This window comes from Pan troglodytes, chromosome 23, assembly GCF_028858775.2.
Source record: "Pan troglodytes isolate AG18354 chromosome 23, NHGRI_mPanTro3-v2.0_pri, whole genome shotgun sequence".
Lineage (NCBI taxonomy): Eukaryota > Metazoa > Chordata > Mammalia > Primates > Hominidae > Pan > Pan troglodytes.
In genome coordinates this window covers 22,000,471-22,025,902 of record NC_086016.1, presented here as the reverse complement: position 1 = coordinate 22,025,902, position 25,432 = coordinate 22,000,471, and the positions used below count along the sequence as shown (strand labels likewise).

The 25,432-nt window shown below is 61.6% G+C and overlaps 1 protein-coding gene across 19 annotated transcripts in view; it reads left to right on the top strand.

The window, feature by feature from the left end:
* Positions 1 to 25,432, top strand: part of ARVCF (ARVCF delta catenin family member) — a 49,955-nt gene that overhangs the window by 22,244 nt on the left and 2,279 nt on the right. For 3 of the 19 annotated variants that reach the window (XM_016939714.4, XM_054675691.2, XM_054675692.2), the window contains 16 exons: positions 3,800 to 4,027; positions 12,521 to 12,679; positions 12,875 to 13,401; positions 14,371 to 14,870; positions 15,537 to 15,720; positions 16,540 to 16,657; positions 17,028 to 17,199; positions 17,882 to 17,899; positions 18,848 to 18,919; positions 20,341 to 20,468; positions 20,786 to 20,936; positions 21,262 to 21,460; positions 21,543 to 21,654; positions 21,752 to 21,842; positions 22,168 to 22,221; positions 22,608 to 22,693. In XM_016939714.4, the coding sequence (XP_016795203.2) occupies positions 3,818 to 4,027; positions 12,521 to 12,679; positions 12,875 to 13,401; positions 14,371 to 14,870; positions 15,537 to 15,720; positions 16,540 to 16,657; positions 17,028 to 17,199; positions 17,882 to 17,899; positions 18,848 to 18,919; positions 20,341 to 20,468; positions 20,786 to 20,936; positions 21,262 to 21,460; positions 21,543 to 21,654; positions 21,752 to 21,842; positions 22,168 to 22,221; positions 22,608 to 22,693 (2,781 nt within the window). In that variant the 5' untranslated portion in view covers positions 3,800 to 3,817. Of the gene's footprint in view, positions 1 to 3,799; positions 4,028 to 7,393; positions 7,539 to 10,792; positions 10,940 to 12,520; positions 12,680 to 12,874; positions 13,402 to 14,370; positions 14,871 to 15,536; positions 15,721 to 16,539; positions 16,658 to 17,027; positions 17,200 to 17,881; positions 17,900 to 18,847; positions 18,920 to 20,340; positions 20,469 to 20,785; positions 20,937 to 21,261; positions 21,461 to 21,542; positions 21,655 to 21,751; positions 21,843 to 22,167; positions 22,222 to 22,607; positions 22,694 to 23,243; positions 24,683 to 25,432 lie in introns of those variants that run through there. The other 16 variants (XM_016939717.4, XM_063808294.1, XM_054675693.2 and 13 more) reach the window with 16 other exon arrangements.

Sequence of the window (25,432 nt, the reverse complement as noted above, 5' to 3'; positions counted from 1 at the left end):
ATCCATCCGTTCATCCATATGTTCATCCTCCACCATCCCCCCACCCACCCATCCATCCATTCATCTGTTTGTTCATCCTCCACCATCCCCCCACCCACCCATCCATCCATTCATCTATATGTTCTTCCTCCACTATCCCCCCACCCACCCATCCATTCATTTATTTGTTCATCCTCCACCATCCCCCCACCCACACATCCATCCATTCATCTATTTGTTCATCCTCCACCATCCCCCCACCCACCCATCCATCCATTCATCTGTATGTCTATCTCCCACCATCCCTCCACCCACCCATCCATTCATTCATCTATATGTTCATCCTTCAGCATCCCCCCGACCCATTCATTCATCCATCTGTCCATTCCCCACCATCCCCCATCCATCCATTCATCTCTGTCCATCTCCCACCATCCCCCGACCTGTCCATCAATCTGTCCATCCCTCTGTCCATCCTCCACCACTGCCCCAGCCACCCTCCATTCATTCATCCATCCCCCATCCATCCCTGTATCCATCTGTCTGTCCATCCTTCGCTGTCTCTCCTTTGCTTGCCCTCCCTCTAGTCTCCCATGGGCTGTGTGCCTGGGGCCACCCTCTTCTCCTGCCATGCTTCTCTCCTCGGGCCACCTGCTTGCCCAGCAGTTTGTCCTGTGAGAGCACCTGGAGGCTCACGTCCTGGTCCTGGATTCCCTTGGGTACGTGGCCAATGTCCATTGTGGCTGGGGCTGGGTGGGGGCTGGGTTGTCACTTTTGTTTTGCAGTTTATTTTTCAGAGTTTCAGTTTAGCCCCGACCTTTCCAGCCCCTCTTCAGTTCCTAATGTTTTCTGGTTGGAACATGGTGTTGTCCACATGGTCCTGAAGTCTGGTCACTCGTGGGCTGTGCAATGTCATTCCTGCCTTGCTGCTAAGTAAACTTCTGGGGCCAGCATGTTTGGCAAGAAGTGGCCTCCTCAGAGTTGGGCATGAAGCTGGTTGCTGTGTTTTGGGTGGGGGGTCATGAGGGGTCCACCCGACAAGGCAATGCTGGGCCCTTACCAGGTTAGGGGAGGCCAAGGTGGCATTGGCTGGACAGCCAAGGTCCCTGCAGTGTCCCCCTTCCTAGCCTTCCCCCAGGGCCCTCCTGGGCTCTAGCAAAAGCAAATCCGGTGCCCACTCTGCCCAGCATCCACTCAGGCCCCATCGATCTTAAGAATCCATGCACATTTTGCTTTCCTTGACATCATATATTTATTACTTGAATATAAAAACAGCATTTTGAGTTACCATCTGGAAAGCAGCCCTCTTTGGTTCTGGGCCAGGATCCCTTGTATCCAGACTGGCTCCTGTCATAGGCCAGAGTCCACCATGTCAGGGGAGTGGGCCTGGGCCTTCTGTGCTCTGCCTGGAGCGTATCCCGGGTTGCTCTTGAGACACCTGAGATGCCGAGGCCATGACCTGCGGGCCCAGGGCACTTCCCCCCAGGGCAAATGCAGGGTGCACCCTGCGGCTGGGGCAGATGGCACAGGCCCAGCACCAAGGTCTCTGCTCTCCTGAGCATGGCTGCCGGACTCTCCCCACAACACTGGCCAGTGTTTCTGGATGTCTCCAGGGAGATACATGATTGTTTTGCACCAATCAAGCCAAGTTCGGCAATGAGAAGGTCATCGTAGGGTTTGGTCACCTTCCCACTGTGGCCTTGGAGTACTGAGCCCTCAGCCAGAGCCAGTGGGCCCCCTTTAGGGTGGGCATCTTTAGTCCCCAGAGCCAGGGTGTGCTGGAGGGGCTTAGGTCAGGGAAGCTGTCCGCAGGGTCTGCAGCCCAAGCCTGGTCCTGCTAGATGGGGCATGGGGTGTGTGGTGTAGACGAGGGTCCATGTCTCTGCACAGGGAGGGAAGTAAGCCACCCCAGGTCCATGAGGCCAGTGGCTATCCTGTGGTCCTGATTGTTGCCATCCAAGGCAGCGTCCCATTCCCTTCTGTCCCTTGCTTCTGAGGTTCGGCTGAGATGGGCTGGTGCTGCAGCCAGGACTGGGCTGAGGGCTCGAGTGATATGGCCCCTGCCATCCGCCCTGGCCGTCCCAGGGGGAATACCCTACCATTCCCACCTCGGGCCTAGCACTAGGTTCAGTCCATTAGTGCACAAGGCTCCCCTGTGTTGTGTCTGGGGCCTGTGGGTAGACAGCATCAGGTGTGTAGAGAAGAGCTGTGTGACCATGCTTTGGGAGTGCAGTGCTGTTTATCCCTTTGCTGGAGCGCCCAGTCTGCACCTCAGTCTCGGGCGGCGGCCCCCAGCTCTCCCTGCGTTCTTCCATTCTGTGGCTGGCTTAAAACAGCTCCTCCACTCATGCTGGCTTCCCCGAAAGGTTGTGTTGACAGTTTCATTTGTGGGACAGGTGCTGGGGAAATGGAGAGCAGCTTTGGGGGCCTGCACTGGTCTCTCGCTCTTGCTGGGCCTGTTTTCCCAGCTGTCGGTGGGGCTGGGCTCCACAGTGTCTCTTCACCTATGAGGTGCACCCATGTCCCCGCACCGTGTTGCTGGCGCAGCTGAGCCCAGCGCTGCTTTTCCTCTTGGGGGCTCTCTGTCCTTGCAGCTGGCTCCATCCAGACCAGTGAGCAGCAGTTCTGACGCTCTGGGGATGTCACCCGCAGTGCATGTCCTCCCCGTGGAGGGCCCTATATTGGTGCAAGGGCAAGGGATCCAGCGGAGTTGGCCTCAGTGGGCTGGCGGGACTGGGCAGGAGGATGCCTGAGCAGCCCTGGGCACCCGGCCATGCTCACTGTGCTCCGGGCAGTGTGGCCTCGTGGCTATGCCCTGCCCACTGCGGTAAGCCTGGATTTGAGCTCCACATACTTGTCCTGCTTCTTTTTACCCATGAAAAACAAACATGCTGGGCAGCCAGGGGGCAAGCTGGGAGGGAAGGTGCTGGTTTGTCTCTGCAGCTGCCAAGCCCTCATGACCCCCGCCTGCTCCCCTGGGGCTCTGGGGCCCTGAGGGGCAACACTGGGCTGGGCCCAGCAGGCCCAATCCCACCCTGTGGTTGGCCTCAGATGCCTGGCCCCTGCCCTTTTCTGGATAAGGCATCACACACACCAGGCACTTCAGGCTTATGGTCTCTTAACTTCATGCAGTCCCAGCCAGAACCTCAACCAGGCTTGTCCTCAGTTTTTACTCTGTCATGTGTAGCAGCACCACTCTTGTTTCTGGCCAATGTGGATATGAGTGGAGGCTGGACTGCTGGTCTGCAGACCAGTGTTGCCAGGAGCTCTCAGGCTATGGTCACCTGCGCCTGCCTCGGGGTCTTGGGCACCCATCAGTGGAGCAGCTTCTCACTCCCTGCTTGCTGGCCACACTGGCCATGCCACACCAGCTGTGTGGCTACAAATGGTCCCCCACCCTTTCTTGGCCCTGGCATCTGCCTCTGTGAGATGGGAGTGGGGTGGCCCTGTGAAATGGAGGGTGGGCTGGCATGTGGTATGAGTGGCAGAGGGCCTGGGAGGTAAGAAGCTCTAATGAGCTCTTCCTGCCCTTCCCAGCGGGCTCCAAGCCGCCCATGGCCCATGTTTCTGCTAGGTCTAGCAGGAAGCGGAGGAGCCGGGTTAGAGTCCCAAGACCCATGGGGAGTGAGCCGGCTGCTTCCGGCCAGCCTCGGATTAATGGCTTTTAATTTAGAATTTAATCAGTGTGCTTCCCTCTAGAGGGCTGGATGCTCTGGTCTGGGAGTGAGTTGTATGGTCTGTGAGTGGGGCGGGCAGGGGCCCATGATGGCCTTGCCAGGCTGTGCCCCACCCCACTGAGCTTACTCTGCTTTGCCTGCAGCTGGCGGGCGCTCTGGTCATGGAGGACTGCAATGTGCACTCAGCCGCCAGCATCCTGGCCTCGGTGAAGGAGCAGGAGGCCCGCTTCGAGAGGCTGACACGGGCACTGGAGCAGGAACGGCGCCATGTTGCCCTACAGCTGGAGCGTGCCCAGCAGCCTGGCATAGTCAGTGGTGGCATGGGCAGTGGGCAGCCCCTGCCAATGGCCTGGCAACAGCTGGTCCTCCAGGTAACAGCCTAGTGACTTGAGAAGGTGAAAATTGCCAAGTGGGAAAACAATCAGTGGGTCCTGGTGGACCACAAGCCAGCATGCACTCGCTTATTGCAAGATTTGCTGGGGCTCCTGGGGAGGAAAGGAAAATGGGATCCCAGGTTGGGCTGGAAGTCCCACTTGGGTGTACTAGGCACCATGTGAAGAGTGGGCAGGACACAGCCCAACACTCAGAACAGCACCCTCCACTGAGCCCTCAGGGCCCAGGCAGCTGGATGGGGTCTGTTCTGGGCAGCTCTTTGGTCTGCCTAGAGACACTTTAGGGGTTTGCCTGCACCATGCCTAACCCTGCCACAGTGTTCATTGCATGCACTGGTGGGTCAGCCCCAGGAGGAGGCCCAGAGCTCTGCCTGCAGCTTAGAGGCTGACCTGGGAGCCTCATTTTCTCTGCTGGCCATTATCCTCAGACTGGGCTCCGGCCCCTACTCAGCCTCAGGAGGTATAGAGCCCTCTGTGTTCCATGGCCAGGCCCTAAGAACTCTAAAGTTGGGGTATGCAGTGAGCAGTTAGACCACTGGGACACCCCATTCCCAGCACCCCAGTGCTCTAACCTGTAGATGAAACAGCAAGAGCCCCTGGCTTGGGGTTAGGAGGCCGGAACAAGTACATGCAGGGAGACTTGGAATGTGGTGTGATTATCATGGTTCCTGTTACTGACTGAGGGCTAGCACAGTGGGGAGTCAGGGTGGAGCTGTCCCAGCAGCCACAGGGAAGGGGGCTCTCCTCACCACCCAGCTTAGAGGCTGGGGGGGTTGCCTCCTGCTGCGGCCTCTGGGTTCTTCACAGAGTGACCCTAGAGGGCTCTCCCTGCAGAGTCCTGTCTCCCTGGCTCAGCTCCCTGCCCCGCTAAACCCAGCAGCCAGACCTCCCCCCAGCATACTCCCAGCACCTGCACCTCCACCCGCCCTTCTTTGGTCCTGCTGGGCTCTGACTCTGGGGACCTGCGCCTGGCACACACATGCCAGGGGCTTGGGGCAGCCTGGCCCTTCTCATCTAGAGAGAAAGGGAGCAAACGCTGGTCTCTGTTGAGGCAGCCCCATGGGCTCTCCTCACCTGGCTGGGGCATGTGGGGCTCAGAACCAGCAGCCTGTGTCAGGCCGAGGGACCTGGGGTTGGTGACTACTCCTTGAGTCTTGGTGTCCAGACTTGGTGTCGGCCAGCAGGCGTCATGCTTCCTACGTCTGCTCATGAGACCCACATAGAAGGCCCAGCCCAGCACCAGTGCATGGTCAGAGTCAAATTAATGTCCCCAGAGGGTCCGAGACTCACTAGGGGGCCCTTTTTCATGGCCCCTGGCGCTCAGAGGCCTCTGGTGGGTCTCGGTGCTGGGGCCACTCTCACAGCCCTCAGACTTGAGATACTCCAAAATGTGAGGCCTGTACCCTCAAACTTGAGGCGGGGAAGCAGAACGCTGGGCCCAGCTGGGCCATATAGGGACAGTGGAAGCCAGTGACCCCAAGGCCGCCTCTCAGGCGCCAGTGTGCTCAGTCCAACCCTCCCAGACCGGAACTGTCCTCGGACAGGCAGTGTGGGAGGACCCAAGGCACCCCGGAGGGTTGATGCCCTGGTGGGAAGATGTTCCCACAGCCTGGAGCTACCCTGACCTCCTCAGGCAAAAGACTTCAAGACCTCAGGCTACTGCCCCTCCACCTACCACCCCTGCCCCTGAACTCTCCCCCCGACCCCCTGCCCTTGATTTTCTCAGGCTGGGATTGAAGAGAGCATGTGTTGCCAGGGCTGCAGCTCAACTGGCTGGGCTGATGAGGATACTAGGGGAGGCAGGGCCTCCTTGGGCTGGCCAGGTTTCCCAGATTGGTTTCAGTAGGAAGTGCCTAGCGATCTACCTGCTGAGCCACAGGGTCAGAGCCCGGGCTTTGGGAAGCCAGGGCAATGGCAAGGCAGGTAGCTGGGGGCTGAGGCTGGGGAACCAGGCCACGGGGAGTGCCGCTGCACTCACTGGGCTGCTCCAGGGTCCTGGCTACCTGCCCTTCATCTTCCAGCAGGAAGGGGCCCCTCCTCTAGACAGCCAGCTGAAACAGGGCTGACGCCCACCCAGTGGGGAGGGGTGCCATCAGGGAACTTGCCTTGGGCTCGTCTTAGGTGGATAGGTGGCTGGGGCACTAGCTGCTGGTGCAGTTGAGAAGATGGAGCCAGCTTAAAGATAAGATGCGGGCGCGTTTTTGGCGCAGTGTCTGGTCTTCTGCGCTCTGCTCCAGGGGTTCCAGGCAGGTTGGCCCTAGATGCAAGATACAGGGGTCCAGCCAGTGGTAGGGTAGCTCACCCCTCTGCAGGTGGGGGAACTGAGGCTCAGAGGGGCACATGGTGGGTACCTAGAATCTTGAGCATGCTAGCCGAGTGGCCTCTGTATATGGCACTCGGGGCAGCAGGGAGTGGTCCCTGCGGAGGCTGTTTTCTGAGGGGTCTGCGGAGAAGCCAGTGGGAGGCCTGGGCCCGAGCCCTTTCTCTTGCCAGACCCACTGAGTCTCCCTGGGTTGGTCTCAGCTCATTTAATCTCAGAACCTGTTTCCCTGTTCGTGATGCTGGAGCCATTGGCTTGGCCTTTGTGGGGTTTGACATAAGAAGGTGGCTCCAGCCTGGCCCTTCCCATCCCGTTTTTCACTGCAGCAGAACCAGATTCCCTAGGGTGTGGCCCACATTGAGGCTGTCCTGGGGGAGCAGTGGGGGTGCATTCGGGGCTTCTGTGCCTCGATGGGGAGAACCCAAGATACAAAGTGGGGGTCCCCTGCGGGGCCCTTTTCCAGGTCCCCATCGAACTCTGTGGGGACAGTTCCTCGCAGGGCCATTCAGAGTGGCGGCTGGGCAGGAGGGTGAGGGGGGATCTGGGAGACTGGAGAGATCTCACAGAGCCGTGACTACTGTCTCATCGGCCCCCATTTCATGGCACGTGAAACTGAGTCGCAGCCAGGTTTGTGCCAGTGAGGGAGGCCTTGTGCTCTGTGCATCGCAGCAGGGGCACCTGCCCTGCCGGAACTGTTTCCCCCTTTGCAGGCGGACTGAAGTGTGGTCATAAACCGAGGCCAAACCGAGGCCTGGGAAGGACTTGGCCAAAGTCTTTCGGCGGGAAAGTGACACCCCTGCCGCAGGGAGGGGGAGGGAGCAGAAGTCCAGGCCGGCAGTGGGTGGGGGGAGGTGGTGGGAGGTGGGGGGACAGGGGGCAACCCGGGGCTGCAGGGCCCCGCCCCCTGTCTCTGGGGGGCGGGACCTCACCTTGCCCGCCCCCCGCCCGCCACGCCCACCCCGGCCCCCGCCACGCCCCACCTGGGCGCGGCCCCGCCCGATTGGCTGCTCGCCGTGACCGCCGCCAGATCCGCCCCCGCGGGGAGCGAGTCCGCCGAGCCTGAGCCCGAGCGGCCGAGGCGCCGGAGCCGAGCCTGGTCCAGCCACCGCCTCCCCCGCTGCTGGCCAGCGCCCCCCGAGTCCCGGCCCGATGCCGGCCGAACTCAGACAGGTTGGAGGGAAGTTGGCTTGGGGGGACCCTGGCCCGGGGTCGGAGGCAGAGGGCGGGGCGTCGGCCTGCCCGGGAGGACCCGCTTTTGTTCCGCGGAGCCGCTGGCCCAAGGCGGCTATTGTCTTGCGCCCCTGGCTGGGCTGCGTCAGGCTGGGGCCGGGGCCGGGCGGGTGGCGGTGTGAGCGCGGTGCCCCCGGGTATGCAGGACGGGCCGCAGGGTCTCTAGAGCCCATCCCCGGGGCCTGGGGGGGCCAGGACCCCTGGCAGTTTGACCCTCCTCTTGGCACCGGCCCGGACCGGATGGACGCTTCTTGGCCAGTGCCCAGGACAGGTGCCTGGGGACCCGGGTGGAGAGCCAGGGCCTTCCTGAGCGGCTTCTGTCTGTGCAGGAAGGAGGCTGAAGTCTGAAGAGGGAAGCCCGGGTAGGCCTTCTGCTCCCTGAGAGGGTTCCTCCTCTCCCCTCCACACCCCCTGCGCCGGCTCTGACTCCGGGGACCTGCAAAGGAGCTTCCGGAGCTTTAATGGAAGTCTTCTCTGCCTCCGAGGCGCACGTGATGGGAGGGGTAGAGACAGGCCCTGCCCACTAATGGATGCTGGAGGAGATCTCTAAGGAAAACGGGGTCCTCCCCCTCTCAGCATTGAGGTGGGGGGAGGCATAGGCAGTTTGTCCTCTGCTCAGAGCAGTGCTGGGTTCAGTAACAGGCAGGGAAACTGAGCAGAGGAGAGACCAGCCAAGACCCTCTGTGGTGGGAGGCAGGTCTCCCACACACCTGCTACCTGGGCAACCAGGCCCCTGCCTGTCGTACGGCCCTGGTGTGGCCCCCAGGGTCTGGCCCTCAGAGGTGGAGGGACCAGTTTTTGGGAAATCCATGGTCACAGTGTGTCTGATGACCCCGAGCTGAGCTTGGGGAAGCTGAGGTGGATGACAGTCAGCCCTGCTCTCCCACCCCAAGTTTGCTCCCCCAGCTTGGCTTTTTGGCATCTCTGCCTGGGGCCACGCCCTGGCAGGTGCACTGCTGTGTGGAGGAGTAATCTCCAGGTCCTGGAGACTGGTCAGAGGCTGTGGCACCAAGGGAAAGGGCATTTTGTGGTGGCCAAGGGCTTGCTGCCTGGTGAGAGATGCCAGCCTGGCTTGTCCTGGACTCTACCTGGGAGGGCCATAATGGGGATGGAGAAGATTCATTCATTCATCCATCGGACAGCAGCCACCTCCTGCTCTCTGGGAGCCTGGCCTGCAGGTGTGGGATCCAGGTGTGCAATCTCACCTTAACTCATTCTCTGTGTGTGCTAGCCAGGCCTTGGACAGGGGAGGGGCCTGCCCCTGCAGTCTGTTCTTCAGGACACAGACCGTGGTTGTGCATCTGTGAAGTCCGGTGGTTTGGGTAGATAAGTACTATGGGACCAGGGCCCAGCCACCTGTGCCCCAGCATCCCTCTGTGAGTTGGTCCAATCTTGCTTTTCTGCTCCCTGTGTTCCTTGCATTTTGCCACAAAAGTGAGACTGGTGCTACCCAGCACGTCCCACGACCCCAGCCCCCTCTGTCCTTCTCACCTCCTTGTGAAGAAGCTGAGCCGAAGGTGCGTGATGGGGCCCAGAGCCCCTATGCTGGGCTCAGCCCTGTGTTCCCGGGACCCTCTCATGAGCAGGGGTAGGTGGTCTACCTCCCTGGCCACTCTGGCCCCTCCCACAAGCCCAAGGGAGCTCATGGGAAACCCCAGGCCTGGGCAGCAGCCTGTTTCTGGGCCAGTCCTGGGGGCCCCAGACCTGGTGCACCAGAGATTGAAGAGCCAAGGGAGGGATGAGTGCTGGGAGGCCGGGCGGGGTGCAAGAGGAGCAAGGATGGGGCCCCAGCTGGGGAGGGGGTGATGAGAGATGACTGACAGGATGCAGCATGTGGGGTTGGGCTGGAGGTGGGGTGTTCAGGGTAGAGCCCATGTCTAGGGTACAGAGGGGAACAGCCCAGAGTTGGGTCTGAGGCAGAGGCTGTGTGGGGCTGCAGGGCCAGGGTCCCTGAGAGTGGGCCAGCCTGGGCAGGTGCACGTCAGACATGGACACTGGGGCCAGACAGGGATCCAGGGACTGCAGCCAACTCCTGTTGAGAGTCAGCCCACCATTCCACAGCCCCACCCTAAAGATGTTGCAGAGACCTGGGCCACCAGATGGCTATGGGCCTCTCACTACTCTACACCTCAGTTTCTCCATCTGCCAGCCAGCTCTGAGACTCCCAGAGTGGATGTTGGGCAGATGATTGGCAGAGTTGGTGGCCCCTGTCCCTGTGTGTTGAGACTCTGTGAGGCCCTGCATGGATAAGGGTCTCCGATACACGGTGGAGGACGGGAGGATGTGTGCTCACGAGTGTGCCTCTGGGAACAGTGGGCGCCGTGCCCTTGGGGTGCTGTTAGAGCACACAGGTTGATGTGCTCGGCCTGTGCCGGGCTGGGTACTTGCACACGTGCATGTACATGCATGTGTCCCTGTCTGAGGGGTCATGTATATGCATGTGTGTGTGCCTGGGCATGTGTAGCAGGGGCCGGGCTTTCCTGTGATCACTGGCTGACTCATGCTCCTGCCACCCGGGTGAAGTCATCTCTCGTTTTTAGCTCCCTGAGGTCATTTGCCAGCAGGGACTCTTGGGGCCTCTGGATCCTACTGCGGGGCTGCTAGGCCGGGGCTGATGGGTAGTGCCGCAGGGTTGCCAGGTCTTGCTGCGGGGGCGTGGCTCTCCTGGACCACCCCAGCTCTGCCTGTCAGACCCTCACCACAGCCTTGGTGGGAGGGATAAGCTGGGCCACAGAGTGGCATCGGGGTCCTGAGATGTCCTCCCCTTTTCCTCTCCCCCTTACCCCCACTGCCTAGCTAGGGAAGAGGGGGTTTTTCTCTGAGTTTTTAATAGATGTAAATATATACATATATGAGGGGCTACATCCCACTGGCAGAGTCCTGGGTAACATTTCCTCAGTCTTGCTTTATACCCTCCTCACTCTGTCGCCAGAACTGCAGCCCCTCAGTGCCTGGGCCCCTGCTTGAACTCAGATGAGCCCCACCCAGGGCCCAGCAGAGAGAGCTCAGGGCCTGACACATTTGCCAGATACAGATGGGGCAGCCCAGCCCCAGCAGTGATGGGCCACACAAGCCTTCTCCTGCTTCAGAGCAGTCCCAGCTCCCCAGTGCCTTTGGAGAAGAGCCCAGCCTGCCCTGCCTGGCAGCGTGCCAGTTGTCCCCACTCTAGGCCTCAGTCTATTTCTTTTTCCCAGGGAACAGGTCCCCTTTTCCTAGCCAGGTCCGCAGCAGGCATTCCACCTACATCTCAAGACTGAGGGCGAGATGAGGCCCAAAGCCTTCCTTGCCAGATTGCCTTCTCTGGGGGTGCTTGAAATCCCACTTGGACTGTGAAGTTCTAGGTAAATCCTCTTCCCCCTGCCAGGCCTCAGTTTCCCCATCTATAAAGTTATCTGTCATCCTCCAAGACCCTGCCTGTGGGAGAGGGGGAGGTGCCTTCTGTGGCCACTTCTTTCCTCTGTCAGCCTGAGGGATACACCTGTCCTAACATGTTGGTGCAGGCCCCTTCCTGGACACCTGCACTGCATGCATTTGGGGGTCAAGTATTCCCCCAGGATAGGACCCTGACCTGGGGAGGCTTCCCAGCCCACGAGCCTTGGCAGGAGGTCCTGAGGGCAGCGCTGAGCATCTAACCTGGCTCACCTCCCAGGCCCAAGAATGGGCAGAGTCTGCCTCTGGAGCCTGGCAGAGCTTAGTGTCTGTGCAGGCCCCAGGGGGCCCAGGCAAGGGACCCACTGTGCAAGGACCAGGGGCCTGGGCCACAAAGCGGGACCTGTCCTCCTGCTGACCCTGCCCTGGCTGCCTGGGAATGTGCTCCGCCTGACCCACCCACCAGGGCTTGGGTTTCAGCTCCTGCCCATCCTGGCTAGATGCCGATCCCCGGATGTTGGTGCCATGTGGCCCTGGGGCCAGGCACCTGTGCAGTCAGAGGCCCGGGGCAGGCTGTGAGTCTCAGGTCCTCAAGCCACTCAGCGCGGCAGGGGTTGGGCCTGGCTCTGATGTGGGCCAGCCTATCCTCTTTGAGCCTCAGTTTCCCCACTGGCAAGTCCAGTCAGTAGGCATGTGGATAGAAAAGTATCAGTCCAGAGTTGTCTTGCCTAGAATTCCAGTGTCGTCACCCCATGCAGAATGGTGGCAAGGGCACCCATAGGCTCAAATCTACTGTGTCTGGTCTCTGATATGATGCCCAGAGTCTCAGTCACTGGGGGCGCCAGCCACTGGCCCGAGGTAGGGCAAACCTGTGCTTACACAACACTCAAGAATATCTGGGCTGGAAGGAATAAGGACATACTGGTGCTGCAGGTGCATGGGGTGTTCTGGGAACTGCGTATTTCTGTCCCTTGAAGGGCGTCTGGCTGGCGTTGGTGGCGGGAACCTTAGTGTGGCCACAGGAGTCAGTAGGCAGTGCTGAAACAGCCCCCAGAAGGCTTCTATACTCAAGGTGTCTGGGGCAGGTGAGGGAGGAGGCCCCAGGACACCATGATGTCCCAGCTAGGGGTGGTGGTTGACATCAGGAAGGCATCCTGCAGGTCTCACTGGCACCTCCTGGGGCCTGGAGGAGCCTGTGGCAGCCAGGCCGTGCAGCTTGGGGAGGGCCCTGAAGACTTCACCCCCCAGGGTCTATGTCCTTATCTGCCAACTCAGCCTGAGGAGACCTGAGATGGGGGTCCAGCCCCAGGGTCCCCCCAGGATGGGGTGCCAGGGCAGGGTTAGCACCTCGATGTTCAGAGGGCAAGAACTTATTGCTGTCCTTGTCAGCTTGGGCCGAAACAGGCCTTGGGGTGGGTGGGTTCAGGACCAGGAGGAAGGCACCCTGGTGTGCTGGCCAGCATGAGCTGAGGCAGAGCTGCTGTGTGTGGGGACCTGCACTCCAGGGGTGACTGAGCAGCAGGCCTGCCCACCAATGTCCCTCCTTGCCCCAGGAGCAGAGCCCAGGCAGCCAGGCCTCACTGGCCACGATGCCGGAGGCACCTGATGTGCTGGAGGAGACCGTGACGGTGGAGGAGGACCCCGGCACACCCACTTCCCATGTGTCTATTGTCACATCCGAAGATGGCACAACCCGGCGCACCGAGACCAAGGTATGGCCAGGCCCAGGCAGTGGGTGGGTGAGCAGGGCCAGGCTGCTGCAGCTGTCCCACCTGCAGAGTGGACATGGAAGCTTGCCACGTGGGGCCTCTCATTGCTCGAGTGGGAAATTAAGGCCAGCCAGACCCCAGCAAAGCAGTTTCTAGGCCTCTCGTGCTACCCCACCTACCTGCCTATCCATCCACCAGGTCACCAAGACTGTTAAGACGGTGACCACTCGGACAGTACGCCAGGTGCCCGTGGGCCCAGATGGACTCCCCCTGCTGGATGGCGGCCCCCCACTAGGCCCTTTTGCAGATGGTGCCCTGGACCGGCATTTCCTGCTGCGTGGTGGTGGCCCAGCGGCCACACTCTCTCGAGCCTACCTCAGCAGCGGGGGTGGCTTTCCCGAAGGCCCCGAGCCCCGGGACAGCCCCAGCTATGGCAGCCTGTCCCGAGGGCTGGGCATGCGGCCCCCACGTGCTGGCCCCCTTGGCCCAGGCCCTGGTGATGGCTGCTTCACACTGCCTGGCCACCGGGAAGCCTTCCCGGTGGGTCCTGAGCCTGGGCCACCAGGTGGCCGCTCCCTGCCTGAGCGCTTCCAGGCAGAGCCGTATGGCTTGGAGGATGACACGCGTAGCCTGGCCGCTGATGACGAGGGTGGCCCTGAGCTGGAGCCTGACTATGGCACGGCCACAAGGAGGAGGCCTGAGTGTGGGCGGGGCCTTCATACCAGGTGAGCTGCACCCCGTCCCCTGTGGCTACCTCCTCTGGGAAGTCTGCCCTCCACCCCCCAACTGCAGAGTGCCCCACTTGTCAAGTGGCTGCAGTTGAGTTAGTCATGCATGTTAGTTTGAATTGGCCTTGGCTCTCGTCAGGGACAGAAGAAAGGTGGACCCTGGGGTGGTAGGAGTTCAGCTGGGCACTGTCCTGCAGGCCCAGGGCCCAGGAAAGCTGGGAAGAGTGCCGGCCACTGGCCTTGCTCCAGCCACACTCTGGGTAACCAGAACCCAGAGCCCTGGCCCTTGTCACAGCCCCTGGTTCTGTCCCCATTGCCCTCAGTTTCTGCATCTCTGGAGTGGGGATGTGACCACAGCCCGGGTCAGGATTTTGTTGTGTGACCCTGGCCAAGTCACCTGACCGTCACTCCTAGCCTCAGGGCAGGCGGTTTGATGACAGCAACCCACAGGGCTAATGAGAGCTAAGGAGATCTTGTGCCCCAAGGGGCTGGTGGCCTGAATACTCCTCAGGTGGTCCTACTGGGATGGCTTCATGCGGAGAGGGCCATTTACTCCCCCTACGTCCTGGCACAGCCAGAGATGGGCCTCATGGAAGATGGGGTGGTTTTGTGGAAGGGAGGTGAGACGGTCTCTCCAGCAGCCATAGCAGATGTCTCACAGAAACTTGTTTTGCTCGGGATTGGGAAACTGCCCGGTGACAGCAGTGAGTGAGCTTGCTGTCCTGGGAGGGTTGCCTGGGTCCTGATAGCCGCTGGCTGGGGTTTGGCATTTGGCTCTGAATTGGTTCTCACTGGGCTGGTGCATGACTCTCTGTGTCCCCACCATGCTCCGGGCCAAGATACAGGTGCTCTCAGCCCAGCCCTGCTGGGTGAGTTTGCAGTCCTGAAGAAGGTGTGATGGGGCAGCTCAGAGGCAGGGCTGGCGGCTGCTGTGACGATGTCCACGCGCCCCACTTGCCTGTGCAGGGCCTACGAGGACACAGCAGATGATGGCGGCGAGCTGACGGACGAGCGGCCTGCGTTCCCAACGGTGACGGCGCCCCTGGCCCAGCCTGAACGGGGCAGCATGGGCAGCCTGGACCGGCTGGTGCGGCGCTCGCCCTCAGTGGATAGCGCCCGCAAGGAGCCGCGCTGGCGGGACCCTGAGCTGCCTGAGGTGCTGGCCATGCTGCGGCACCCCGTGGACCCCGTGAAGGCCAATGCGGCCGCCTACCTGCAGCATCTGTGCTTTGAGAACGAGGGTGTCAAGCGGCGTGTACGGCAGTTGCGGGGGCTGCCGCTGCTTGTGGCACTGCTGGACCACCCACGGGCTGAGGTGCGGCGCCGGGCCTGTGGGGCACTGCGCAACCTCTCCTATGGCCGCGACACTGACAACAAGGCCGCCATCCGGGACTGCGGTGGTGTGCCTGCCCTGGTGCGCCTGCTGAGGGCTGCCCGGGACAACGAGGTCCGTGAGCTTGTCACTGGTGAGTGGGACCTGGCCATGCCCACATCCCCTGGGAAGAGAAGAGTGTGAGGCTCAACCCGGGAGGAACGAGGCCACTCGGCCTGCGACCGCCTGGGAAAGCACCCGGTAGGCAGGAGTGCAGCTGCTGAGACGCTTGCCCCAGGAGCCAGGCATCAGGCCCAGACACTGTGACAGGTTCCCCAGTCTCTACCATAGCAGGGAGGCTGACGCTGCGCCCCTCGGGCATGTCCCCTCACCTCCTGCCTTCACACCTCCTGCCCCCACAGAAACTCTCCTGGGACCCACCTCCTTGGTTCCCACCCCAACAGTGCAGTGGTGGGGCTTGTGCCTTGTGAGAGCTGAGGGACAGGTAGGGTCACCGTGTCTCTGTGAGGCCCTGTGGCCTCAGGAGTGTTAGTGCCACCTGCCACATGGCACCTGCCACATGGGTGGGACGGGACAGCACTGCCACACCCTCCTCTGCACCTCCTCCCCTTTGGGGCTCCTTCCTAGCTGGAAACCAGTACTGGGTGTCCCCCAGAACCACTCACGGCTTTTGTTACTTCCTACTGTTCTGCGTGAGCTGGGACATGAGGAGAGTGGGACAGGTCCTGAGCGTGGCCACCTGGGGAGGTAGGCAGGCGGTGCATATGGTCAGCACAGATTGGCCAATCGCACCCCACAGGCACCCTGTGGAACCTGTCATCCTATGAGCCCCTGAAGATGGTCATCATTGACCATGGCCTGCAGACGCTGACCCACGAGGTGATCGTGCCCCACTCAGGATGGGAGCGTGAGCCCAACGAGGACTCCAAGCCACGGGACGCCGAGTGGACAACTGTCTTCAAGAACACGTCGGGCTGCCTGAGGTGTGGACCAGGCCTGGTGCTAAAGCCCACATGCACACCAGGCCCCGTCCTCGTGGTCCCAGATAGTGTGGAAGATGGCGGCGAGCTTAGGAGCGCCAGAGCTTAGGAGCTTCAGAGCTGTGGCACAAGTCCTGTGGATGAGAAGTGGGGCCTGATGGAGCTGTCCTCACCCCCAAGTGGTGCCCCAGTCTTCCCAGGGGCACCCTCTGGAGGGGTCTCTGTGGTACCGTAGCCCTGCCCAGCTCTCACCTACCTTCCCATCACTTGACAGCCAGAGGGGGAGCTGGGACCTTCCTGTTCATCTGCCTGGGAGGCTCATCCCAGCCACCTGTGACCTCTGCCCTTCCCCTCCTACCCCTGGGAGGCCCTGCCGACCCCACAGAGTCCTGGGTCCCCACAGTCCTGCTTGTCCATCAGGGTGTTCCCCCGCAGCCCTGCAGGCTCTTGACCTTGGGGTAAGGTGGGGCCCAGAGCTGCCATTGGGGTGGCGAGGGACCCAGAATTGCCCTTGCACAGGTTCAGGTCTCTCTGAGTGCACCTGTCCCTTTCCAGGTCAGCTGGGAGGCAGGGAAACCCTGTCTTTCCCTGCCCAGCTATCCCCAGCCAAGATAGTTGTCTGCCAGGGCTCCCCTTCTGAGGCCTGGGGGCAGTTAGCTTCTCCCCCTTCACTGAGCTCCAGACTGTGGGGTCCTTTCCCATTAGTGCTAGGAGGGCAGCAGCAGGGCCTATTTTGCAGATGAAGACAAGCCCACAAGGCCAGGGTGGAGCCGGGGAGTTTCTGGTAGCCAGGGGTCACCTGGCCTGCTCTTGGCCACACAGGAATGTGAGCTCCGATGGTGCTGAGGCCCGGCGGCGACTCCGGGAGTGTGAAGGGCTGGTGGATGCGCTCCTGCATGCCCTGCAGTCGGCTGTGGGCCGGAAGGACACTGACAACAAGGTGGGCAGGGACGGTCACAGCCTCATACCAAGGGCTGGAGAGACGATCATGCAGGTCCCAGGAGGCTGGAACTGTGGGAGCAGCACAGGGGAATGGGCTTGTGGGTCTGGGGTGGCGTTCTGGGTGTGGCCCGCCTCGCAGTGACCACACTGAAGTGGGCACCGTCCTGCAGGCAGAAGGTGTGCCGTGAGGCAGAGGCTTCCTCCCATGGACCCTCCCTGGCGGTTACCGCCCTTTTGCTCCCCTCCAGTGAGGCCTCCCTGTTCCTTTGCTCCCGGTGCCCTCATGCACACCAGCTGTGGCCAGTCTTTCCTGAGGGCCAGCCCTGTGCCTAGGGTGCCCTGCCCCACCCACTCACCTCTCCCTGCAGTCGGTGGAGAACTGCGTGTGCATCATGCGGAACCTGTCCTACCACGTGCACAAGGAGGTGCCCGGGGCCGACAGGTACCAGGAGGCCGAGCCCGGGCCCCTGGGCAGTGCTGTAGGCTCCCAGCGCCGGAGGCGGGATGATGCCAGCTGCTTTGGTGGCAAGAAGGCCAAAGGTGGGTGGGGCGGACTGGGGTACCATCTCAACTCCTGCCCCAGTGGAAGGCTCTCTGTACACCCACAGCAGCCCATCATGGAGGCTAGAGGACACCTGGTCAGCCCCCAACAGGCAGGCAGGGAAGCCAGGAGTCAAGGAGGCTGGACTGCCCTGGGTCACATGGTTGACGGGACCCAGGTCCAACCTTCCCCATCTACACTGTGGGACCCCCAGGGAGTACACAAGGGAAACCAACCGATGCCCAGACCCAGTCTTTCTACTCTGGGGAGAGTTCCACTTGCCCATGAGTTGGGAAGGAGCCATGGCTGCTGCCTGCTCACTGTTCACAGAATAGCTGTAGACTGCCACCAACCTGTGGGGCAGCCCCCCATCTGCCTGGGCAAGATGCCCTGCACACCTTCTCTACTGCACTAGCAGGGTGTAGGTTCCCAGGACCTCCCCAGCAGCTGTGGGGGACCTGTACGCCACCTGCCCCTGCCCCACTGACCCCAGGCCTCCCTCTTCTTGTCCCCCTGGTGGGTGCTCAGTGCCCAGAAGTGATGGGATGAGGTTCCACGTGCTGCCTGCTTGATCCAGGGTGTGCAGTGGGAACCTGAGGCTTCCGGGAGGGCATGGGGGGGTGATGAGTGCTGCCTGTTCAGGCTCCTCTCCTCTCTCCTCTGCTTCCTCCGGCCTCCCAGAGGAGTGGTTCCACCAAGGTGAGTCCCTTTTTATCCTGCTCTCCAGGCCTGGCGTGTGCAGTGGGTACCTGGGAAGAGGCGAGCACGTTCCAGCCCCAGGGCCCTGCCCCACCCCTGGCTTCATCACTCAGGCTGCCATCTTTATGACAGTGGCAGGTGGGAAGGCCACGGGGCTCATTCTGTAACCTCAGACTTGCCTACCTGGGCAGAGTTGGGCAGAGCCAAGAGTGGGCAGGGCCCGGGGGTACTTGTCTCTAGGGGCACCAAGGAGCAGTCTGTTTCTCTGATAGAATGGGGCATCATGTGGCTCGGAGGGATACAAGGGTCCCATGAGGGTGAGCAGGGCAGGGACCCCAGGTCATCTGGCTCCACTCTGCTGCCTTCTGAAGGGGTAGAAGCATCATCTGACATGGGGAGAGTGGTTGACAGTGGGCTCACTGTCACAGACGTGTGCAAGCCAGGGCTACACAAATGTTAGGTGGGCTGCTGTGGGGTTTCTCCTGGCGAGTAGATCCTGGGACAATGTCCTGACCCCAGCTGGGGGAGTTTCCCCCTAGTTCTGCCTTACTGTGTGACCCAAGTGAGTCTTGTCCTGGTCAGCCTTCAGTTTCTTGGCTTGTATCCACCTACCATCCAGCCAGGGCTCCTGGCTTCCCTCAGTCTACATACCTGGCAGTTGCAAGGGAGCCACCGGGAGGGTCTGTGGTACAGCTCCCAGCACCTGGTGGGAGATGAGTCCTAGGGGCAGGGCTGGGACATCCCCAGGCCCCACTGCCACCAACTCCTATCCCTAGGCTAAACTGTCTGCCCAAACTCTGACAACGGTGCTCCACTCCCACAGGTGCCCAGGCCTGGACATGGGGGTGCCTTTTGGGGCCTGGGTAGGAGAGAACTGTGCCCAACTCTCCTGATACACCCATTCCCCATATGGGGTTTGCCTCACCTCCCACCACCTTTCCCTTCCAGGAAAGAAGGATGGTGAGATGGACCGGAACTTTGACACGCTAGACCTGCCCAAGCGAACTGAGGCCGCCAAAGGTGAGTGGGTTGAGATGAAGCCAGCTCCACTGGGGGATGTCTGGGCTCAGGATTGCCCTGGTAGTGAAGCTTTGAGCCATCAAGCAGGCCTGGAGGGCCTCAGGGAACTGACGGGGAAACAGGCCCCTAGGTGCAGGATTTCCTGGAGGGTGATTCAGCACCAGGACACCTGCTGAGGGTTTAGAATGGGAGGAAGTGCCATGGGTCATGTCAGGCAAGGTTGGGGGCTTGCTCGGCCTCACGGTGCATAAGAGGTGGGAAGGTTTGGAGGGACGCCTCCAGTGGAGGCAGGGCCTCCTGTGTTAGCCACAAAGCTGAGTTATCTGAGGGGGCTGGGAGCCAGGCGGACATGCTCACATCCAGGTTCAGAGGCTGGGCCAGACGAACACCTGCAGGGGCAGGGCAGTGCCTATTGGGCTGTATGCTGGGATCTGGCTTGAGAGAGAGGTCTGTCCTGGTGGGGCCTAGCCAGTTGGAAGAGCCTGCATGTCACCAGGGTGGAGGGCTCCAGCCGCAGGAGGGCTGTGGGGGAGTATTACAGGCAGAGCAGGGCTGATGCAGATACCCCAGCGGGGAGTGTGCTTGGAGTGTGTTGGAGCAGAAAGCCCAGCAGGGCAGGAGTAGAGGGAGCATGGGGCATGAGGACTGGCGACGGTGTGATGAAATGTCACTGGGTGGGTACAGGGGAGATCGAGGTAGTACCCAAGCCAGGCTGAAGCCCCAGTTTGGGGACAGGCAAGCTTGGAAGGCTGTTTTGACCCCTCATTTCTGGAGCACTGGGCAGAGCAGCAGGACGGCGCCTCAATTGCCCGGGAACTTGGAGTGGTTGCCAGGAAGAGTGCCTCCTGTTGCTAGGGCAGCTGCCCTGGTTGCACTGCATCAGTTGACTTACAGAGGGTGGGCTCTATTGTCAGTGGGGGAGGGTGGGCCCTGTTGCTAGGGGGCGTAGCTCTCTGCACAGCTTCAGTTACTGGTGAAAGCAGGTCCTCTTGCTAGGGGGGTGGCCTTGGTTACACAACTCTCAGTTACTGGCCAATGCTGGTCTTGTTGCCAGGGAGGGTGGGCCCTATTACCAGGGGCGTGGCCAGGATGCATAGCTTCAGGGACCTACCTGGAAATGCGGGTCTTGTTGCTAGGAGAGCGTTCCTGGTTGACACCTCCCTCCCCACCCCAGGCCTCCTGGATGCTCCTGCTGCCAGGCAGGTCCAACTGATTGAGCCTCAGTTTGCTCCTCTGTGAAATGGGAACGCTTTTTCCCTTGGGTGACTATATGTTGATAGTAAATATTACGTGACTCATCCACACCCATCCCTGGCCCCAGCTCACCCACGCCCTGGGAGCTCTGAAGCGGGAAGCGGGAGGGGTATGATGGATGAGAGCAGATTCTGGGTGACCGTGGGTGGTGGTTGCCCTGCACCTAGGCTTTGAGCTGCTGTACCAGCCCGAGGTGGTACGTCTCTACCTCTCCCTCCTCACGGAGAGCCGGAACTTCAACACCCTGGAGGCTGCCGCCGGCGCTCTGCAGAACCTCAGTGCCGGCAACTGGATGGTGAGGGACCAGGTCGGGCAGGGTGGGCAAGTCCTGAGAGAGGGAATCCCAGGCACCTCACTGGTGCAGCTCCTGCCTCGGCTGGCGGGGAAAGGAGGGGCCATACCACCACCCCAGGATCCAAGAGGTGTATGGGCTGCGGGCAATGCGTGCACCCTGGACGGTGGGAAAGCCTCGGTGGAGGTGCCGTTGAGCTTTTGGGGTAGGGCTTTGTCGGGCACGGAGCAGGAAGGTCCAGCTGGAGAGAGCGGTCAGCGTCTGGAGGTGGGAGAGTGCCTGGCATGTATGTCTGAGCAACCCTCTCCCCGCCTCCGCAGTGGGCCACGTACATCCGCGCCACAGTGCGCAAAGAGCGCGGGCTGCCGGTGCTTGTGGAACTGCTGCAGTCTGAGACCGACAAGGTGGTGCGCGCCGTCGCCATCGCTCTGCGCAACCTCTCGCTGGACCGGCGCAACAAAGACCTCATCGGTGAGGACGCCTGCGAAGCCCACGCCTGGGCACCGAACTGTGCCTGCAGCTTTGGGGTCCCATCGGAGGGGCTTGGAGGATGAGTGGTTTGGGAGTCCAGGCCCCGGCCCTCTCACTTGGGCGCTGTCCCAACTGGAGGTAGCTCCAGTCCCCCCGGCCCTGTCTCTGAAGCTCAGCGCCCTGCTCACAGGGGCTCCTGTGACCGCCTGCACACAGGCGGTCTCCAGGGGCTCTCCTGGCAGTGCCCCTCGCCCTCGCGGGATCCCTGCTCCTTCCTGGAGAGGTGGGGCAGAGGTGTGTTCTGACACCTAGTCCTGCCCCTCAGGGAGCTACGCCATGGCCGAGCTTGTGCGGAATGTGCGCAATGCACAGGCTCCGCCGCGACCGGGGGCCTGCCTGGAGGAAGACACCGTGGTGGCGGTGCTCAACACCATCCACGAAATCGTGTCCGACAGCCTGGATAACGCGCGCTCGCTCCTGCAGGCACGCGGGGTGCCAGCGTTGGTGGCTCTCGTCGCCTCCAGGTGTGGAGGGGCGGGGTCGGTGGCTTGGGGAGCCGGGGAGGTGGGGGAGGGGCCACCACTGACCCCGCCCCCTGCCCCACAGCCAATCGGTACGCGAAGCGAAGGCGGCGTCACACGTGCTGCAGACTGTGTGGAGCTACAAGGAGCTGCGTGGTACCTTGCAGAAAGATGGTTGGACCAAGGCGCGCTTCCAGGTGCGGCTTCCCTGGCCTGCCTTCCATTCCCTGCTCACTTTGCCTTATTCCCACTCCATGTGCTTCACCCACCCTGTGTCTGTGTTTTATGTCTCAGTCAGCTGCTGCTACTGCCAAGGGGCCTAAGGGAGCACTGAGTCCTGGGGGCTTCGATGACAGCACGCTGCCACTGGTGGACAAGAGCCTTGGTGAGTGGTGGAGCTTAGGGAGCCTAGAGGGTGGCGACCCCAGCTGCCCCAGTTGCCTGACCCTTGGGTGAGGGTGAAGGAGGAGTCAGGCCTCCCACTGAGACGGCTTCCATAGGCCACTTTCCCTGCCCTCTGCCTCTTGGCTACTCCCTTCCCACAGCATCCGCGCTGTTGTCAAGCTGAGGTGAGGCTGCCAGCTGGCAGAGGTTGGGCACCTTAGTGACAGAGAGCCTCTAGGGCTACCTGGGCCAGCCCTGTGTGGGCTTCTCTGCCCCGATCCCCCCTGGCTGCCACATGCAGCCCGCCTCCTCCTCCTGCCTTGCAGAGGGCGAGAAGACTGGCAGCCGGGATATGATCCCCATGGATGCGCTGGGCCCAGGTGAGTGCAGATGCAGTGTGGTTGGTTTTCTGTGCCGGGAGAGGACCAAGGCCTGAAGTGGGCCTGCTGGTTTTATGGGGTGTAGTTGGTGCTGGGTGGAGGAGAGATATTTGGTTTAGGGGTGCTCAGAGGGTGAGGTACAGGGCAGCTAGAGAGGGATTAGTGCTCAGCCAGGGGCTCTGACCCACAAGTGGAGGGGAGTCTGGAGAGTTGGCAGGGTGTTGGTGAGAGCTGGCACCAGCCTGGATCTCCAGGACAGGGTGGGTGGGGGCTGTCTCCCAAAGCCCCTGTCCCACGAGTCCCCTGTGTCTGGGCTGAGAGGGAGATCTGCTCCTACAGGGCCTCCCTCAGAGCGCCCCTCATGCCCCACCTTACCCCATCTACAGACGGATACTCCACGGTGGACCGGAGGGAGCGGAGGCCACGGGGCGCCAGCTCTGCAGGAGAGGCCTCTGAGAAGGAACCCTTGAAAGTAAGTGGTCATGTGGCTGTGGGCAGGTCCCCGGTGAGGCCCTGTGTCTAGGGGTTGCTGGAGAGCAGCCTAGGCCATGCTGGGTCTGGTCTGGGCCCTGGGGTACGGCTGGGTTGTGGGGCCAAGCCCAGGAAGCAGCCCCTTCACGCCAGTCAGTCTGTGGGTACTGACGAGTTTGCAGCTCCCACCCACTGGGGACAACACTGCCCGGCCACACCCTGCATGGGCCAGAGCCTGTGAGCTAGTGTGTGTGCACCCTTCTGTGCATGTGCGTGCGAGAGCCCACCAGGGTCCACCAGCGATGGCAGGACCTGCTGCCTGCTGTGTGCCAATCCCCTGGCTTCCTGTGCAGGCCTGTGTGTGTGCACGTGCCCGCCCTGGGCCCGTGTGAGCCACACGTTTCTGGCTCCCTGCGCCCTTGGTGCTACCTGTGCTGTCCTGGCAGGCCAACCCTTACATCGCCAGCCTCGGCCCTGCCCCTGCCCTGTCCCCCCAGGAGCTCTAACTAACCTGCTCTATTGTGCCTCTAATGCCCACCTGTGCGCTGCAGCTCCACCCCAGCAGGAAGGCCCCTCCCCCCGGGCCCAGCAGGCCCGCGGTCAGGCTGGTGGACGCCGTAGGGGACGCTAAGCCTCAGCCCGTTGATTCCTGGGTCTAGCTTGCATGCCTGGTACGTTCTCTCATCTGGTTGTTCGTCCAGCTGTTCCTGCCCTCTGGGCCAGGGCTTCTTGTTAGTCTCCGCTGCCTGCACGCTCTGCTCTTCCCGCACGTTCCCCGCAGGACTTTGGCCTCCAGTCCAGCAGCCCAGTGGCCCATTCCCGGAAAGACCAGGCAGAGGTCAGAGAGGGAGGGTGCTCCCTGGGCCCACAGCCCTGTCCCAGGCACTGTGGGATCAGGGGCCTGAGGAAATGGGACCAGAGTAGGGATGGGCACCATATCCTCCAACGCCCTTCGGGGACCAGCAAGTCAGGATCAGCCCTGGTGCCAAGACCCTTGGGGTCAGCCCACACCACCCAGGGCAGATGCTTCTATCCACATCTCCATCCATGTAGCTTGTGGAGTTGGCTGCCCTGCCCTGAGGTTACACGTGGTCCTGTGCCACTCAGTGGCTGCAGCGTCCACCATCCCCTCTCCCTCTGCAGGGCCCAGGCCCAGCCTCTTGTTCTTAGGGCTTGGATCGTGGAAGAAGGGCCACCCTGAGCAGATCGTGCCGTGGAGCTTGGAGCCCCCTGGCGGCAGGGGTTGGCAGTGCCTCGCCCCAGCCAAGCCTGACTTTGGGGACACCCTCCTGCCCCCCACCCCACTCCCCCCATCCTACCTAACTCCCTAGGCCTGAGATAGCTGTTTACTGACATGGTGCTGTGTGTGAGCGAGTGACAGAAGGCCCGAGGAGGCCGACTGGGCTGCTGGGGCAGGGCCCAGGGAGGTGGCAGGGAAGGGTGCCTGACTGGGCTTTGGGGCTGGTGGGATAGGAGGGTGCCCCTGGGAACACAGTGCCCCAGTGGTGCGGGCCAGGTCTGGTGCCAGGGGCAGGCAGCTAGGCAGGGAGGGGGCTGGGAAAGAACTTGGACTTCTAAAGGCGGAGGGTCTCCCTGGGCACCCTGCAGGCAGGCTGACCACAGTGTGGGGGGTGCCCCACAAGGCCCAGCCCTGGGCAAGGAAGCTTTGGAAGCAGCAAGGTGGGGGTCAGGCTACAGGTGCCCCACCTCCCCAGAGCCCTGCAGTCACGTGAGGCCCCTGTGCAGTAGAGAGCCTTTCTCCAGCCCATGCTGGCTGGGGCCAGGGCTGCCGCATCTGCCTGGAGCCTGGGCAGCACCTCCGGGACTGACCTTCGGCAGTGGCTTGGGGACTGCTTTCAGTGCCTGCTGTTCGGGACTCAGAAACAGAAGAAAAACACTGAGAAAAAGCATTAAAAATAAGCCAAAATAAGACTATTGGTAAACACCTAAATTTTTGTAAGAAAATTTAAAAATTAAAGCAGCAAAGGAACTTTTTGCTTTCTGCCACTCAGGTCTGGCACAAGTGGCTGGCTTCTCCCTTGTGTCAGGGGCCTCCGCGCGTCTGGGGTAGGGCCCTGGGTGGAGGTGGTCCCAGGTGTCCATCTGCTGTGTCCTGCAGAGGCTCTGTTTCTGGTCCCTGGGTGGCCCCAAACTTGTCCACTTGGGCTCACTGGTCTGTCTATCCATAGGAGTGGGCTGGCTGGGGGCTAGCCAGGCCTTGAGCCCAGGAGTAGAATCTTGGCTAGGGGCTGGTCTGGGTGCAGGTGAACTCAGCTAGCACAGGGTTGATCTCTGTCCTGGGCCTGGGGACTGGGCCCTTGGAGCCTCTGAGGTGGCTAGCAGTCTGACCGCTTGGAGGAGATGGGGGCAGCTCTGGGTGTAGGTGGACACAAACCAGCACTGCATCCTCACTCATGGGCCGGGGAGGCAACTACAGGGATGTGGGAGCTGGTCTGAGCCATTGCCTCTTCTGTAAGCAAGGCCCAGTGGGGAGTAGGGAAGGAGATGCTTCCACTCTGTGCCACATGGGGCCCAGAGGGGCTGGTGCTGCTGCGGGGTCCACCTGTCCCCAGCGCCTGCTTGGTCAGAAAGGTGTGAATGCTGGCTGACTCCTCTTCGTTTCCCAGGCCGGCAGTCGTCCCCATGGGGCTAACAGGTGCCCCTGGCCTAGCTGCAGGAGGGCTGACCTCTGCACCACTGTGGCTGGGAGGCCAGTGGGCCAGGCGTGCCACCCAGAACC